Source organism: Pseudorca crassidens, chromosome 15 (genome assembly GCF_039906515.1).
Source record: "Pseudorca crassidens isolate mPseCra1 chromosome 15, mPseCra1.hap1, whole genome shotgun sequence".
NCBI lineage: Eukaryota > Metazoa > Chordata > Mammalia > Artiodactyla > Delphinidae > Pseudorca > Pseudorca crassidens.
Window position 1 is genome coordinate 20,362,965 of NC_090310.1, and position 16,371 is coordinate 20,379,335.

Sequence of the window (16,371 nt, forward strand, 5' to 3'; positions counted from 1 at the left end):
GGGGTGACTTCTTCATTCGGCATAACTCATAAGGTTCATTTTAATCTAAAATTTTGTGTTCAAATATTCTATACAGCTTTTATGGGCTCTAGCTATTTCATAAAGTCTCCTAGAGGTGCCCATCATAAAGACGATGCCTACCTAGGACTTCCATCAAAAATGGGTGAATGAGGGCTTCCCTGGTGGCGCAGTGGTTGAGAGTCTGCCTGCCGATGCAGGGGACACGGGTTCGTGCCCCGGTCTGGGAAGATCCCACATGCCGCGGAGCGGCTGGGCCCGTGAGCCATGGCTGCTGAGCCTGCGCGTCCAGAGCCTGTGCTCCGCAACGGGAGAGGCCACAACAGTGAGAGGCCCGCGTACCGCAAAAAAAGAAAAAAAAAAAAAGGGTGAATGAGACCTACACATGAAAAAACCTTTATCACATAGTTAAAAGGTAGACTCACTGCGTGTGAACGTTCTTCTGTCTTCTGGGAGACAGACTCCCAGTGGTGCTCTGCTTAGATAGAGTTGGACAAGGGTAAGGGGGTAGGGAGGTGGGTGTCCTGAAAGTGGCCCTGGTTTATGTTATCAGTGCCTTCTAATTATGAAGTTCAGCGACCACTTAAGAAGAACCAACCCGTATCTTTTATTCACTCAGCAAGTTGTTGTTGACTAGCTACTGTGAGCCGAGCACTGCTGTAGGCACTGCAGATACAGCAATGATAGAAGGTCCCTGCCCTCATGGGTCTTCTGATGGGGAGAGACAAATCCATAATGTGTCTGTTGGAGAGTTGGCACTGACCATCCAGTATTTTCCCCTATCCTGAACTCTTCCTTCTGGGATCCTGCTCATCCCTATTTCTTGACCTACCTCTGACTGTTCTTTTTCCTCTGTCCCTTAAATGTGTTCCCATAGCTTTTAGTCCTTAGGACTTTTCTAGGCATTCTGGGCAGTTAACTACTAGATGGGTGGTAGACCTGTATCTCAGGCTTCCACCTCCTTGCTGACATCAGGTCCATATTTTAAGCCGTCTAATGGATATCTATCTGGAGGTTCCACTGTTGCCTCCAAGTGCTTAGAATGGAACACAGCCACTTCTCTCATTCTGTCTCTGTTCTTTTATTTGAAAGCACCTATCCAAGCCTTCATAGGTCCTTGATTCTTGCTTCATCTCCATCCCCCTCAATACTTTTGTCTCGTCTAGTCTATTTCTAAATAGTATCACATCTTGTATTCACATTGTCACTGCCCTGGTTTTGCTTTTTTTTTTTTTTTTTTGGATGGTGCCGTAGCCTGCCTCTCAGTTCTCCTCTGAGCCATTATACTTGCCAGCATCAGAATTCTGTAACATACCTGGGCACTTGACCCCTGCTGAAAAACTGAATGGCTTCTTAATGCCCTAAAAGCCTTTGCAGCCAAATTCAAGTTGTTTACTCTGGCGTTCGGTGCCCTTCTGTAACTTTGTTTGCTCCTTACCCTTCTGGCGTCATCTGTCAAGAATAGAGGACACTTTGCCAAAGCCACAAGAAAGTCCCTTCATGTTTTGATAATACCACGTTTTCTCGTATCTCTTTGACTACACCTGTAATTGACTCCTTTTGTGTCTTCAGTGATTTAAGATTGGGCTAAAATGCTGCTCTATCTGTGAGCCACTCGTTGAGAGTAGATGAGCTGTGGATTTAGTAGCGTTGAAAAAAGGATAAATAATGACCAAAAATATGAATATTACCCGTTAAAAATAAAGTAGTGTAAATTGAGAGATCAGACACGAAAGGTTAAAAGCGAAGGTGATATTCTCATACAAATAGTGTTTAGTACAGCGTTCATAAATCACAAATTCTTAGAATATATCTAATATAGAAGGTGCTTACCCAGGCCCAAAATATAAAATTCTACAAACTAGTGTGTTTGTTTTAAACTAAGAAGAAAACAATAGAGTGCTAGCCATAGTTTGTTTCATATTTTTTTTAAGCAGTAACAGCCTGACCTCTTTCATCTGGAAAGAGACGGAGTCAAGTAGATAAGCAGGAAGTATCCTCAGAGAAGATAAGGCCAAGGTCCAGAGATCTCATCACACATTTAATGTAAGCTGAAATGGAAAAACTCCAGGCCTTTAGTTCCCTTGCCCAATGCATTCCCAGCTATACCATGTTCGTTCTGAGAAAGCTTGCATCTAAAAATGTGTACACATTCTGCTCCTTTGACTTTTATTCTTGAACACTTACTTTATCCCACAGCTAGAGGTACTACTATGATTTTAAAAGCTGAAAAACATTGCAGTGTTACAGGCTCCAGATACATAGGCTTTTAAAGTTTGAGGTCTTCTGAAGCCCCAACAGTTTGAAGTAATTAAATCAACCCTTACTTGTAATTCCATTCTTTAGCTTCACGTACTACCTCTAGCCATGTGACCTGAGACAAGTAATTTGTCCTCTTCCGCTTCCTTCCCTGTGAAGTGCATAATAGGACTGTTTTGAGAAGTGAGTTAATAAATGTGAAGGGACTCCAGTACTTCACAGGACTAAGCTAAGACTCATATTTCATTTACTGTTTGCTTGTCCACCTGGCTTCCAATACATGAACAGACTTGACTTACCCATAACTTTTTTGGCCGTGCCGTGAGGCTTGTGGGATTTTAGTTCCCCGACCAGGGATCGAACCGGACCCTCGCCCCCTGCAGTGGAAGCGCGGAGTCTTCACCACTGGACCGCCAGGGAAGTCCCTATGACTATTTGAAGTTTACCTCATGAAATCAAGCAAATATTTTAATTTTGGCAAGGTTCAAATTAATACTGAGATGCAGTAAATGTCAAGGATAGAAAGGTAACAAAACTTTGGAAACCTTACGCATAAGTCTAGTCAAAAGCAGAAATCCATAACAATATACTTAGAAACTAATCAACACTTCCTATAAAACATTCAGTTAAATTTTGTAAACAAGGCTATGTAATTCTAAAATTCATAACCCTGTCACCAAAATCTGAAGCAGATACCTTTTAGTCTATTCTTGTTTTTGAATGCATAGGTAAAATATTAACTTTAAAGCTAGTGGCAGGACTTCCCTGGCGGTCCAGTGGTGAAGACTCCATGCTTCCACTGCAGGGGGCACGGGTTCGATCCCTGGTTGGGGAACTAAGATCCTGCAAGCCACGTGGCGTGGCTAAAATAAATAAAGCTAGTGGCGTATTGAAAGAATACACTGTGTAAAGCCTTTGGGAATGCAGTCGGCCACATTAATAGCTCAAATGGACAATTTGATCATCTCAATAGATGTAGAAAAGGCATTTTCTCTCATTCGTTGTTTATTCCTAATAGAATCAAACAACCAGCATGATGTTTAATAAGGAAATGACAACAGTGGCTTAAACACAAAGGTTTATTTTCTTATTCAAAAGAAAGCCAGAAATAGTCCCAAACCATTTGTTGTGTCAACGGAAAAAAAATGCACAACTTAAAAGTTGAGAATTTTATTTGGCAGACCTACTGAGAATTGTAGCCAGCGATACAGCCACTCATAGCTCTGAGGGACTGTTCCAAAAAGGTAAGGGAAGTGCCAGGATATATAGGCGTTTTTGTTGGGGAAAAAACAACACTCTCCCCCATGTGTTTAAACATCAAAAAATTACTTTTAATCACAAAAACAGACATCTCAAGTCAATGATTTTAGTGCTTTTCTATGTATGGGAAAGATGCAAGAGCCCGGACTCTGAAATCATTCCTTTGATGCGCGTCTTAACTATCTAGGGCCAGTATCTTGTTTTTTTCCATTCTGATTCCCCTCAGAGTATACCACAGGGGCAGCTGCCATGGTTGATGGCTTTATGGCTGCAACATCCTTTGTTTACGGAAGGGGCAAGCGACATTCTTAGGCCCTAAGTCAGCACCCAAGGATGTGCTCCTCAACATTATGTTACAAGCTTTAACTGCTGACTGTTCTAGGCAACAGGAAGGGAGTGGGGGAGCCAGGAATAGAGGAAAACTGCTGACGTTCTTAAGGTTTCCTGGAAATTTTATGTGATATTTGCATTCACATCTTATTGGCTATTTAGTAGCATGGCCACTCCAAGGTGCAAGGAAGGCTAAGAAATTGTCATATTTGCATACAATGCCACACACTTGGCTAAGGAAGACGGGGAGATTGGATATTGTAACAATTTATCCATTTACCATAAGACACTATGGCCATCTGTTCTACTGTTTAAAACCAAACAACTCAGGTATTTGTATGTACGTATGACTGTTTATATTTGGGTCGTAGAATTACAGATTTGTTTTCTTCAGAATTTATCTGAATTTTCTAAAGTTTCTAAACTGAAAAAGCATTATTTTTAATTCTCAATGTTAGTTTTTCAAAACTAAAACAACAAAAGGTGGAAATTCTTCCCACCAACCGATTACCCTCCTAGGAGACAATATTACTAGTTCCTCATCTGTCCTTGGAGATATTCTAGGCATTTTTAAACAAATGAACTGTTCCACACTTTGCTTTTTTTTTTAATGTAATAATATAGATGACTTGGCGATAATGCCATTATCAGTATGAACTGAGTGATAAAAAAGAACAGCCCCTGCTTTCCTCTCTTCTGACCGCAGATGGTGTCAATCACTTATATGCTGAAAGTGCTTTGTATTAAACGGGCACATGAAGTTGCTGATAGTTTCCATGCATCTCCAGCCTCTCACTTCCACTGGCTCCATTCCTGTGGGCCCAAGCCTGCTTGAGTCTTCCCTGCAACCCTCCCCCTTCCTCCTGCCTTGTTTCTGGTAGCCCTGCATGGTAGAGTGAAACAAGCATGGGTTTTGGGGTCAGGTTAAGTTTCTAGTTTTCTTGCCACCTTGGGCAAGTCACTTAACTCGGCCTTGGTTTTTATATTCTTACATGTTAAAAATGTTAAAAATATACTTCATAGGTTTTGGTGAGGATTTAATGAGGTCACCAAGATACCAGACATGATAGGTACTCTTTAAATATAGGTGCTATTATTTCTCCTCAAATTGCCTCATCTGAGATTTCTCTTTTTTAATTTACTACCTTAACTTGTGGTGACTTCCATTTTGTCACTATGTTCATTTCAAAACCTCTCCTGCTCTCATGGAAACCAGTGAAATTTTGCTAAGGATACTAATAACCTAATATTTGCAGAGACAGCAAAAAGGGTTGCATTTGATAAAATCTGACCATCCTCTCTATATTTGTAAGATTAGGGTCAACTTCAGGAAATGGAAAAAGCTCAAGGTAACAGTGGCTTAAAAGATACTTATTTCACTGTATTAGCTTCCTGGCATTCCTGAGCAAAGCTGGGTGACTTAACAGAAATTTATCGTCTGGCAGTTCTGGAGGCTAGAAGTCTGAAATCAGGGCCATGCTCACTCTGAAACCTGCAGGAGAATCCTGGTGATCTGCGACAGTCTTTAGCGTTCCTTGGCTTTTAGCTGCATCACTCGTCTCCGCCTTCATTGTCATGTGGCGTTCTTCCTGTGTGTGTCACCCATGACCATCTTGTAAGGATACTGATCATATTGGATTAGGGGCTCACGCTACTTCCGTAAGATCTCAACTAGTTTCATCTGCAATGATGCTATTGCCAAATAAGGTCACATTCTGAGGGACTAGGGTTAGGATTTGTATCTTTTCTGGGGTGTCAGCGGGTGGAGACACAGTTAAACCCACAACACTCTCGAGAACCCCAGAGGTAGTGAAACTAGGACTGGTGTGCAGTCCATGGTCAGGCACCTAGATGCCGTCAATCTGTTGCCCTGCCGTGAGTGACTTAATTCCTAAAAACACTTCATGGTTCAAGATGACAGTTATAATTCTAGCCATCACGTTCACATTCCAGCCAGCAGGAAAGGAGAGTAGTGTATACGCCATTCTTTAAAGAACATCTCCTTGAAGTCCCACATAAAAGTTCTGCTCACGTTCCAGTGGCCAGTACTTAGTCACATGGACACACTTAACTTTTTTTTTTGGTTTTTTTTTACAGCTAATTTTTAACTTATTCATTTACTTATTTAATTTTAACTTTATATTGGAGTATATTTGGTTTACAATGTTGTGTTTCAGGTGTATAGCAAAGTGATTCAGTTATACATATACATATATCCATTCTTTTTCAGATTCTTTTTCCATATTGGTTATTACAGAATATTGAGTAGAGTTCCCTGTGCTATATAGTAGGTCCTTGTTGATTATTTTTTATACAGTAGTGTGTATGTGTTATTTTTTTTGGACACACTTAACTTTAAAGAATGCTGGGAGATGTCTTTGTCTTGAGAGGCTATGGACCCGCTGGGGAGAACAGAATAGAATCAGGAGATATCTAGCAGTGTCCGCCACACACTCCTGATGCTTTCCTGTCCCATGGCTTTCTGATACTCTTCTGATTCTTCCCCCAGTTCTTCCTCCCACCCTAAACTTCCAAATATAGGCATGCTGCTAAAGGCTTTTTCGTTAACCTTCATTGCTACTCTACTAAATCTCCCTGAAGTACAAATCTGACCCTCCTACTTCAACCTTTTGATCATTTCATTGGATTAAGTAAAACCAATTTCCCTAGCATTCAAGGTTCTCCATAGTATAGCCTCATCCAGTCTTGGCCTCATCTGAATCTCATTTTCCCTTCCTGGAAAATAAAAATAATATCCGCCTTGACTCCAAAGGCTGTGAGGATTAAAATGGAAGTGTAAGGGAAAGCAAGTTTAATCTGTAAAGGTCTGTAAACATGTAAGGAATCTAGTGCTCTGTTCCTTCACATGGATGGATGGGTCCTGTGCTGTAGCCAGTCTGGACTCTTCCCTGACCTATGAATCTGTCTAGTAGAAATGGAGAGGCTTCCACACATCTTATCTCAGGAGGAAGACACAGTCTCTTCTGGTAAACCTGGTTTATGCCAATGATACAGACATGCAGCTGCAACCTGATTCTGATCACTGGGCATTTTTCTGATATCCTGTTATTTTTCAGCTGTTTCTTTCTGTTGAGTGCTCTGCTTATGGGACAGACTCACCTGCTAGACAACAATATTATATACCTTTGGCAGGGGCTATTGAGGTATGTACCATATTATGATGTGCTGGCACACCTCCCTATACATGGGGTAGCAAGGAAATGTATTAACCAAATTTAAGAACCCAGAGGCAGTGAGTCTAGGGCTGGTATGACAGTCCCAGATCTTTCAGTATCCTCTCTTTCCACTTCCAACAGCCGTTCCTACCAACCTGTCCATAAGAGTTCCTCATGGGCAGGTGTGGTAAGAAGCAAAACTCTTCCACATGAAGCCCGTCTGGGTGACCTGGACAAACATTACGCCCATTTAGGGAAGGGTGACTCAGTTTTGGCAAGTCTCAAAAAGTGTGGGCTCAGAGGCAGAACTTTTGGCTATGGCCCAGTAAGGAAATTTGCAAGCCCTGTCTCCAAAAAGGCTAGCTATAAAGCTAGACAAATTTGACAAAAATAACCATTTCAGTGCTACAGAAATCAAAGTAGATAGCAATCTGAGAAGTGTTTATGCTTGAAAAGCCACTGAAGTTTGGGTAAACAACATTTGCAGTTTCTGTCATTCTTCCCTGGGGCTGCATCCAGCCTCTCCCTTGCACCAACTCTGTAGGATTGATATCTTCTTTGAAATGATGTTAGCAGAAGTGACGGTTGCTGTGGTGGGCAAGTGGGGAGGGCCAGCACTTCCACTAGTTTGATGTTATGGTCATCATTAGAAAAAGCATGTATCTTGATGAAGATGTGCACATGTACATCAGGGACCAGAGAGAGCCCAAGCTAACCACACAATCCCAGCTGACACTGAGGCTGCATTCACATGCTGAGGAAACAAAGGGGCACAGTGGAAAGGAAAAGCTGGGACCAACTTGAAAGTGACCTGATATTTTGAATGTGCTCCCTTACCCACACACAGATCCACTGACAGGACAGAAGCCCTACTAGCTCAAAAAATTTGGTACAACTGTAGTCTGATCATTAACTGCCTTTCAGCTATGTAGACACAGGAAGTCAGATTTTAAAATAAAAACAAAAAAAAATAGAGCCATCAGACGCTACACACCATAGGGGAGAAATTTCATGAGTTTATCTCAGGGAAGCTACTAAACAAGCAAACAAAAACAGGAACAATCTTTGGGGAGTCCAGAATCTAGAGTTGCTACAATATATTATCTAAAATACCTAGTTGTCAATAAAAAATTATGAGATGTGCAAAGAAACAGGAAGGAAAGATCCATACTGAGGGAAAAAGTGGTGAATAGAAACTCAGTCTTCAGACAATGGATTTAACAATCAGCATTCAAAGTAGCTAATATAAATATGTTCAAAGAACCAAAGCAAACCATGTTTAAGGAATTATAGGATGATTCTCAATAGCAAGGCAGTATAAAAAAGAAATGGAAATTCTGGAATTGAAAAGTACATAAATTGAGATGAGGAATTCACTAGAGCCTCTCAACAAAAGATTTGGGATGGCAGAAGAAAAAGTCAGTGAACCTGAAGATAGGTCAGTAGAAATTATCCAATCTGAAAAACAGAAAAAAGAAAAACAGAGCTGCAGAGATATGTGAGACACCATCAGGTGTCATACACATAATGGGAGTCCCAAAAGGACAACCGAGAGAAAGGGACAGGAAAGTTATTTGAAGAAATAATATCCAAAACCTTCCCAAACTTGCTGAAAAACAATCTGCACATCCATAAAACTCAACCTTCAAGTAGGATAAACCCAAAGAAACCCATACATAGACACATTAGAGCCAAACTTAAAAACCAAAGCCGAAGATATTGAAAGCTGTAAGAGAGAAATGACATACAATAGGTTCATAATAGATTAACAGCTGACTTACTTCTTATTGGAAATAATAGAGTTCAGAAGGCAGTGGGATGACATATTCAATGATCCGAATATGAAAAGAATTCTATTTCCAGCAGAACTGTTCTTCAAAAATGAAGGCATGGGCTTCCCTGGTGGCGCAGTGGTTAAGAAGCCGCTTGCCAATGCAGGGTACACGGGTTCGAGCCCCTGTTCGGGAAGCCCGTGCACCCCCAACTACTGAGCCTGTGCTCTTGAGCCCGTGAGCCACAACTACTGAAGCCCGCGCGCCTAGCGCCCACGCTCTGCAACAGGGGAAGCCACCGTGATGAGACGCCCACGCACCACAACGAAGAGTAGCCCCCGCTCGGGCAACTAGAGAAAGCCCGCGTAGCAGCAATGAAGACCCAAAGCGGCCAAAAATAAAATAAAATAAATGAATTTATTTAAAAAAAAAAAAAAAAAGAGCTCAGGCTCCAGTAGCAGGCTTGGCTGAGTTCAGCTCCCACAGCGCTACCTTCTAGCGCTGACATTGAACCACTTGCTTAACTGCCTCAGTTCTTCCTCTTTAAGTTGGGGGAGGATAACAGCACTCATAGGACTGTGAGTATTAAGTGCGCTCATACAAGTAAGGTCTCTAGCGTAAGCACATATTTAAGTGCCCAAAAGTCACTTAAGTTAGCAGAGCAAGAGGGACGCCCACACCCTCTGGCCGCCAGCCCGCCACGCTTCCCGGAAAGCAGGCAGTCACTATAGTAACGACCCCCTACTTCCGGAAGAAGTACGGCGTGTGGCGAGGGTCAATCCCAGCCGTATACATCAGCGAGCTGACTGAGAGGCAGTGGAGAGGCTAGTTGGCGGCGCCGTCAATCCCAGCCCGCCGCCTCACAGACCCGCGTGGGTGCTCTCGCAGGGCCGCTTGCTTCTGCAGCCTCGCGGACGCCCAAAGCCAGCCCTTCAGGCCTGGACGCTGGGGTGCGGCGGTGCAGCCATGGACTTCTCCAAGTTCCTTGCCGAAGACTTCGACGTGAAGGAGTGGATCAACGCGGCCTTCAGGGCTGGCCCCAAGGAGGTGGCGGCCGGGAAGGCGGACAGCCACGCGGCCACCCTGGTGATGAAGCTGCAGCTGTTCATCCAGGAGGTGAACCACGCCGTTGAGGGTAAGCGGCCGGGCAGGGCTCCCCGACAGGCCCGGGGCCCCCGGGGTTGCACGTAGTGGGCCGTAAACGTCGGCGCCTCCCACGGAGAGCGAGCGAGCCCTGCTCCGGTTCTCCCGCAGTGCTTACCGGGATATCCAGGAGGAGGTCTCAGCCCGCTACTCCTCTCTCTCTGCAACACTTGCGGACTTGGGATCTTGGTTTTCCACCTCTGGCGGTGCTGTCAAGTTTCCTTTTAAAACTTAAAAGAGTGAATTTTAAGAATATTAAATAATAGTCAGCTGATCCTTACATTTGGCAAAAAAACATATAGAAGGTGTATAGGAATGACAAATCTGGGAAACATTGTTTTAAAGGATTTAAAAAAAATTATTTTATTGAAGTATAGTTGATTTACAATGTTGTGTTAATTTCTACTGTACAGCAAAGTGATTCAGTTTTATATATATCTATATTTATATCTATATATACACATTCTTTTTCATATTCTTTTCCATTCTGGTTCATCACAGGATCTTGAATATGGTTCCCTGTGCTATACAGTAGGCCCTTGTTGTTTATCCATCCTGTATATAATAGTTTGCATCTGCTAATCCCAAACTCCCAATCCAACCCTCCCCACCGCCCCTGTTTTAGTGGATCTTTATGTCAGTGGGAAGATGGGCTGTCCTGACGGGAGACTTTTAAGTATCGAATTCACTAACCAGAATAGTGAATTATAAAAAATAACACACCAGAACCATTTCATTAACTCCTCGACCTGGTTTTCATTCACTGTATGTTTATTCAGTGCATACTGCAGCCAGTCTCTCTGCTCGGCTCTGTGGGAAAGAGGCTCAGACTGCCCACACTGGGAGCTTATGGTCCTGTAAATAGAACTTTGTTTTATAGATGTGTCCACTGTTTAAGAAAAGGTGGAGGTGGGGGGACGCTTTATGTCACTGCAGATTCTTTATTGTATTTTGCATCTTTTAGTAATTATTGAACATCTACTATGCACCTGCCAAGAAATGAGTGCTGGGGATGAAACGTTTACCTTTCTAGAGCTTGCTGCCCTGTGGGGAGCATACGTGAACTCTTTAATTACAGTGAAGGGTGGCTTTACTGAGAGTAGAACCGGAAGCTGAGAGCTGGATGAAGGAAGCAATTATCTCTTGTCTGGGAGAATCATAAAGGGCTTTTCCCTGTGTTAGGCCTTGAAGGAAGACCTCACAGGGCCAAGATGGGGAGGACACTAATAATAATATAATCGCAAATATCTGAGTCCTTGGTATACATCAGGCACTGTTTTAAGTACTTTATATGCATTAACTAAGTGGTTCTCAACAGGGGTGGTGGGACTTCCCTGGTCCGCCTGCCAATGCAAGGGACACGGGTTCAGTCCCTGGTCCGGGAAGATCCCACATGCCGCAGAGCAACTAAGCCCGTGCACCACAACTACTGAGCCTGCGCTCTGGAGCCCGTGAGCCACAATTACTGAGCCCGCGTGCCTAGAGCCCGTGCTCTGTAACAAGAGAAGCCACCGCCTTGAGAAACCCATGCACTGCAACGAAGAGTAGCCCCCGCTCGCCAAAACTAGAGAAGGCCCGCATGCAGCAACAAAGACCCAAAGCAGCCAAGAAAAACAAAAACAAAAAATCTACCTTCCAGTGCACAGGACGCAGGCTCGATCCCTGGTCGGGGAGCTAAGATCCCACATGCTGTGGGGCAACTAAGCCCGCACACTGCAATTACTGAGCTCGCGCGCCTCAATGAGAGAGCCTGTGTGCTGCAAACTACAGAGCCCACGCGCTCGGGAGCCCATGCACCACAACTAGAGAGAGAAAACCCACACGCCACAACTAGAGGGAAGCCCGCACCGCAACAAAATATCCCACACACCTCAACGAAGAAGACCCCAGTGCTGCAACTAAGACCTGATGCAGCCAAAAAAATTTTTTAAATAAGTAAATAAATAAATAATCCCTGCATGATCTGGCTCCTGCCAACGCCTCCAACCTAAGAATAGATCTTGTTCAACATTGTATCTCCAGACCCTGGAAAACAGTTTGTGCCCAATAAATATCCACTGACTGAATAAATGAACAAATCAATCCTCCTATTAGAGTTCCTCAGCAACTCCTGTTTGAGCCTCTGCAATAACTTCTCTTCACTGCAGACTTGGGACGTTGTTTCATCGTCCATAAAAATAAAGCTTTAAACCTCTGAAGGCTTCTCACTGCCCACGGGATGAAATCCAAACCTTCAGGATGGGCAAAGCACCTTTCACAGTTTGATCCTAATCTACTTTTCTACCTTACCTCCAGCAGAAGTTCCCCCCATGAAAGTGCAATCCTTCAATAATAATAACACTAATGACTAATATAAATTGATGTTATTGATGAAACTCTGTTTGAACTTCCCGCCTTTCTCTGGACTGGTTAGGCCTTTTTATACCCACATGCCTCTGCATGTTCCCTCTCCCTTTAATACCAGAGAGGCAGTAAAGTATAATGGATAACAGCCTGGGATCTGGAACCAGTTACCTGGATTCAAATCCAGGCTCCGCATTCATTAGCAGCATGATGCTGGGCAAGTTACTGGCCTCAGCCACAGTTTCTACAGCTATAAAGTGGGAATAATAACTATGCCTAACTCTAAGGATTACTGTCATTTTAAAATTAGATAATCATGCCAAGGGGAGGGGAAACTATTAACAGTTTGGCCAGGACACTTCTTCATTGCTCAGGACTCTCCCAAGCACTGCAGGACATTAAGCATTGTTGGGTCATTTCCATTTCCACTAAATGTCCTACCATAGCAGCAACTAAAAAATTCCTACCAACTTCCAAATATTGGGGGGGTGCAGAGGTGGCATTTACCACCCCTGTTTTCTTTGTTTTTTTAAAAAATTTTATAAATTTATTTATTTATTTTTGGCTGCATTGGGTCCTTGTTGCTGCGCGCAGGCTTTCTCTAGTTGTGGCGAGCAGGGGCTACTCTTCGTTGCAGTGCGTGGGCTTCTCATTGCGGTGGCTTCTCTTGTTGTGGAGCACGGGCTCTAGGCGCGGAGCATGGGCTCTAGGCGCACAGGCTTCAGTAGTTGTGGCACACGGGCTCGGTAGTTGTGGCTTGCAGGCTCTAGAGCGCAGGCTCAGTAGCTGTGGCGCACGGGCTTAGTTGCTCCGCGGCATGTGGGATCTTCCCGGACCAGGGCTCGAACCCATGTCCCCGGCATTGGCAGGTGGATTCTTAAACACTGTGCCACCAGGGAAGTCCCTCTTTGGTTTGTTTGTTTGGTTTTTCTTTTTGGCCGCACTGCACAGCATGCAGGATCTTAGTTCCCCGACCAGGGATCAAACCTGCGCCCCCTGCAGTGGAAGCACAGATTCTTTTTAAAAAATTTTTTTTTAATTCTTTTTTTTTTTTTTTTTGGAATGCGGGGATTTTTTTTCAATTTTTTTTTTTAGTTCTTTTATTTATTTTTAATTAATTAATTTTATTTTTTTTGGCTATGTTCGGTCTTCGTTGCTGTGTGCGGGCTTTCTCTAGTTGTGGCATGTGGGGGCTACTCTTCGTTGTGGTGCGCGGGCTTCTCATTATGGTGGCTTCTCTTGTTGCAGAGCACAGGCTCTATGCGCATGAGCTTCAGTAGTTGTGGCACACAGCCTCAGTAGTTGTGGCTTGCAGGCTCAGTAGATGAGGTGCACAGGCTTAGTTGCTCCGCGGCATGTGGGATCTTCCCGGACCAGGGCTCGAACCCGTGTTCCCTGCATCGGTAGGCAGATTCTTAACCACTGCGCCACCAGGGAAGTCCCCATGCAGGGATTTTAATGTCACATTAAAGAGTTTTGATTTGGTTTAAAATTAGTGTAATGGGAAGGTACTGGAGGATTTTTAAGCAGGGGAATGAGATGGTTTGATTTATGTCCCCATTCAGGAGACTATGGCTGTAGTCCAGAAGAGAGGTGACAGTGGCTTCGTCTGAGGTTATAGCATTAGAGATGGTGAGAAATGGGTAGCTTTAAGGTATTTTTTAGGAGGAAGAAAGGGGAGAACTTGCTGATGGATTGGAATGAGGGATGAAAGGGGAAGAAAATCAAGAATGATGGTAGATTCTTGAACTGAGCAACTGGATGGAGGTGCCAAGTGTTCAGCAATGTTGAGAGAATTTGTAGTAAACATTCATAACCCACTACCTAGATTCTGCAATGAGCAGTGTGCTGTTCTCGCTTTATCACAATTCTGTCCATCCCTCTCTCCATCCATTCGTCCATCTTATTTTTGATTTTGAAATAAATCAGTATTTCATAGTAAGTTAGACATCAGTACACTTCACCCCTAGACATTTCAGTTGGAACCCTAAAAATTATAGAGTTCAATACTTGTTTACGTCTCTTTTTTTTACTAGATAAAATTTACATAAGGTGAAATGGAGGGACCTTACCTGATAAGTTTGGGTTTTGACAGATGTATACGCTAGTGTAGCTCAAGCCCCATCAAGATGTAGAATGTTACCATCGCTTCGGGAGGAGCCCCAGTCCCCTTTCACAGGGAGATTTGGCCCTGACCCTCCCAGAGGCAACCACTGGAGGTGAGACTTTGTTTGTTTTGATTTTTTTTGGCCACACTGCAAGGCTTGTGGTGTCTTAGTTCCCCAACTGGGGATCGAACCCAAGCCCTCTGCAGTGGAAGTGCGGAGTTCTAACCACTGGACCGCCAGGGAATTCCCAGGAGGTGATAGTTTTAAAATGGATACTAGAAAGAATTAAATTTGTGTGTGGGCATGCTGTGGAGAGGGAAGAAGAGGTTCAGCCAGACATGAAGAGTGACTCTGAGGTTCCGCAGGCAGGGGGCCAGGCTGGGACCATGACAGTGCTGTAAAAATCAGCGCTGTAGAAATCACTGTTCCCTGGTGGCACAGTGGTTAAGAATTCGCCTGCCAATGCAGGGGACAGGGGTTCAAGCCCTGGTCCGGGAAGATCCCACGTGCCGCGGAGCAACTAAGCCCGTGCGCCACAACTACTGAAACCCGTGCACCTAGAGCCTGTGCTCCACAGCAAGAGAAGCCACTGCGATGAGAAACCTGCGCACTGCAACGAAGAGTAGCCCCAGCTCGCCGCAACTAGAGAAAGCCCGCGTGCAGCAACAAAGACCCAACTCAGCCAAAAATAAAATTAAATTTAAAAAAAAATCAGTGAAGTCTCTGTGCCTCGAAGAACTCTTTGTTCTGCCTTTGTTTTCTTAAAACTTTACTTAAGGTCAGTGCTGGAGACAGATTGTTATTTTATGGCAGAGCTGGATGAACAGGTTCCTGAAGCACGTCTTCAAGATGTTAAGGTTCCGTTCAATGCACTGGTGGAGCAGAAGGCTCTGGACTTCTTTGGTTGATTCCCCAGCGAATTGCTATTTAAAGGGCTAAAGGGTTATGCTGTTAACCCTCCTGTTTCCAGATAACACATCATGGTCTGCAAGAATTTTCAGATTTTATTCTACACTTGGGATACCTGTTAAAAAAATGCAGGTTCCTTGATCTTGATCTTCTACCAGCATTCCTAAATAAGAATCTCTGGCAGGTGGCCTGGGGACCTGCATTTTAACTGCATTCCAGCTGATGCTGTTGGTCTGTGGACTACATTTTGAAAAGACTGTGGAAAGCAGACATTGGGTCCAGACACACGTTGGTTTCAGTTCTGAAATCTTGGGCAAGTTACTTAACCTCTTCTGAGACTCAGTTTTCTCATCTGTAAGAGGTGGCTGCTGATGATTGCCATGGATATTGGGTGATATAATGTATATAAAGCACCTGGTGCAGAGCTGGCATTTGCCACTGTCACATTCCTCCATTCTCCTTCCTTGAAAAGGGAGTTGCTTGGGAGCTCCCTGGCGGTCCAGAGGTTAGGACTCGGCGCTCTCACTGCCAGGGTCCAGGCTCAATCCCTGGTTGGGGACCTAAGATCCCACAAGCCACGTGGTGTGGCCAAAAAAAAAAAACCCAAAAAACCAAGGAGTTTTAGTAAGAAGACAACTGATGTTGGGTCAGGTCGACAGTTTATTCACAGGGCCCTCACCATCATTCTGGAGAAGACAGGGACCCGGCATAGGCCAGCTCTGCACCTCTCCCACACCACAACTTTCCACAGGCTCAGAAAACTGCGTGGTTGGTAGTGCCTTAGGGAAGATTTGCTTCCTGCCATCTGATTTATTCATATTGTTCACTGGTGAGTGATCTGATGTTCACCTTTGGTTCTTGGGTTCTTGCTGCAGAAACAAGTCACCAGGCCCTTCAGAACATGCCCAAAGTGCTCCGTGATGTAGAAGCCCTTAAACAGGAGGCATCTTTTCTGAAAGAACAAATGATTCTTGTCAAGGAGGACATTAAAAAATTTGAACAGGACACATCTCAGTCGATGCAGGTATTTTGGCTCCTGTCCTAAGTGTTGAC

The 16,371-nt window shown here is 44.0% G+C and overlaps 1 protein-coding gene across 7 annotated transcripts in view; it reads left to right on the forward strand.

The window, feature by feature from the left end:
• The first annotated feature begins 9,568 nt into the window (after positions 1–9,568).
• The window catches only part of COG7 (component of oligomeric golgi complex 7), a 93,016-nt gene continuing 86,213 nt past the window's right edge, over positions 9,569–16,371 (forward strand). For 3 of the 7 annotated variants that reach the window (XM_067706403.1, XM_067706404.1, XM_067706402.1), the window contains exons 1-2: positions 9,577–9,950; positions 16,194–16,342. In XM_067706403.1, coding sequence (XP_067562504.1) covers positions 9,782–9,950; positions 16,194–16,342 — 318 coding nt within the window. In that variant the 5' untranslated portion in view covers positions 9,577–9,781. Of the gene's footprint in view, positions 9,951–16,193; positions 16,343–16,371 lie in introns of all 7 variants that reach the window. The other 4 variants (XM_067706407.1, XM_067706406.1, XM_067706408.1 and 1 more) reach the window with 4 other exon arrangements.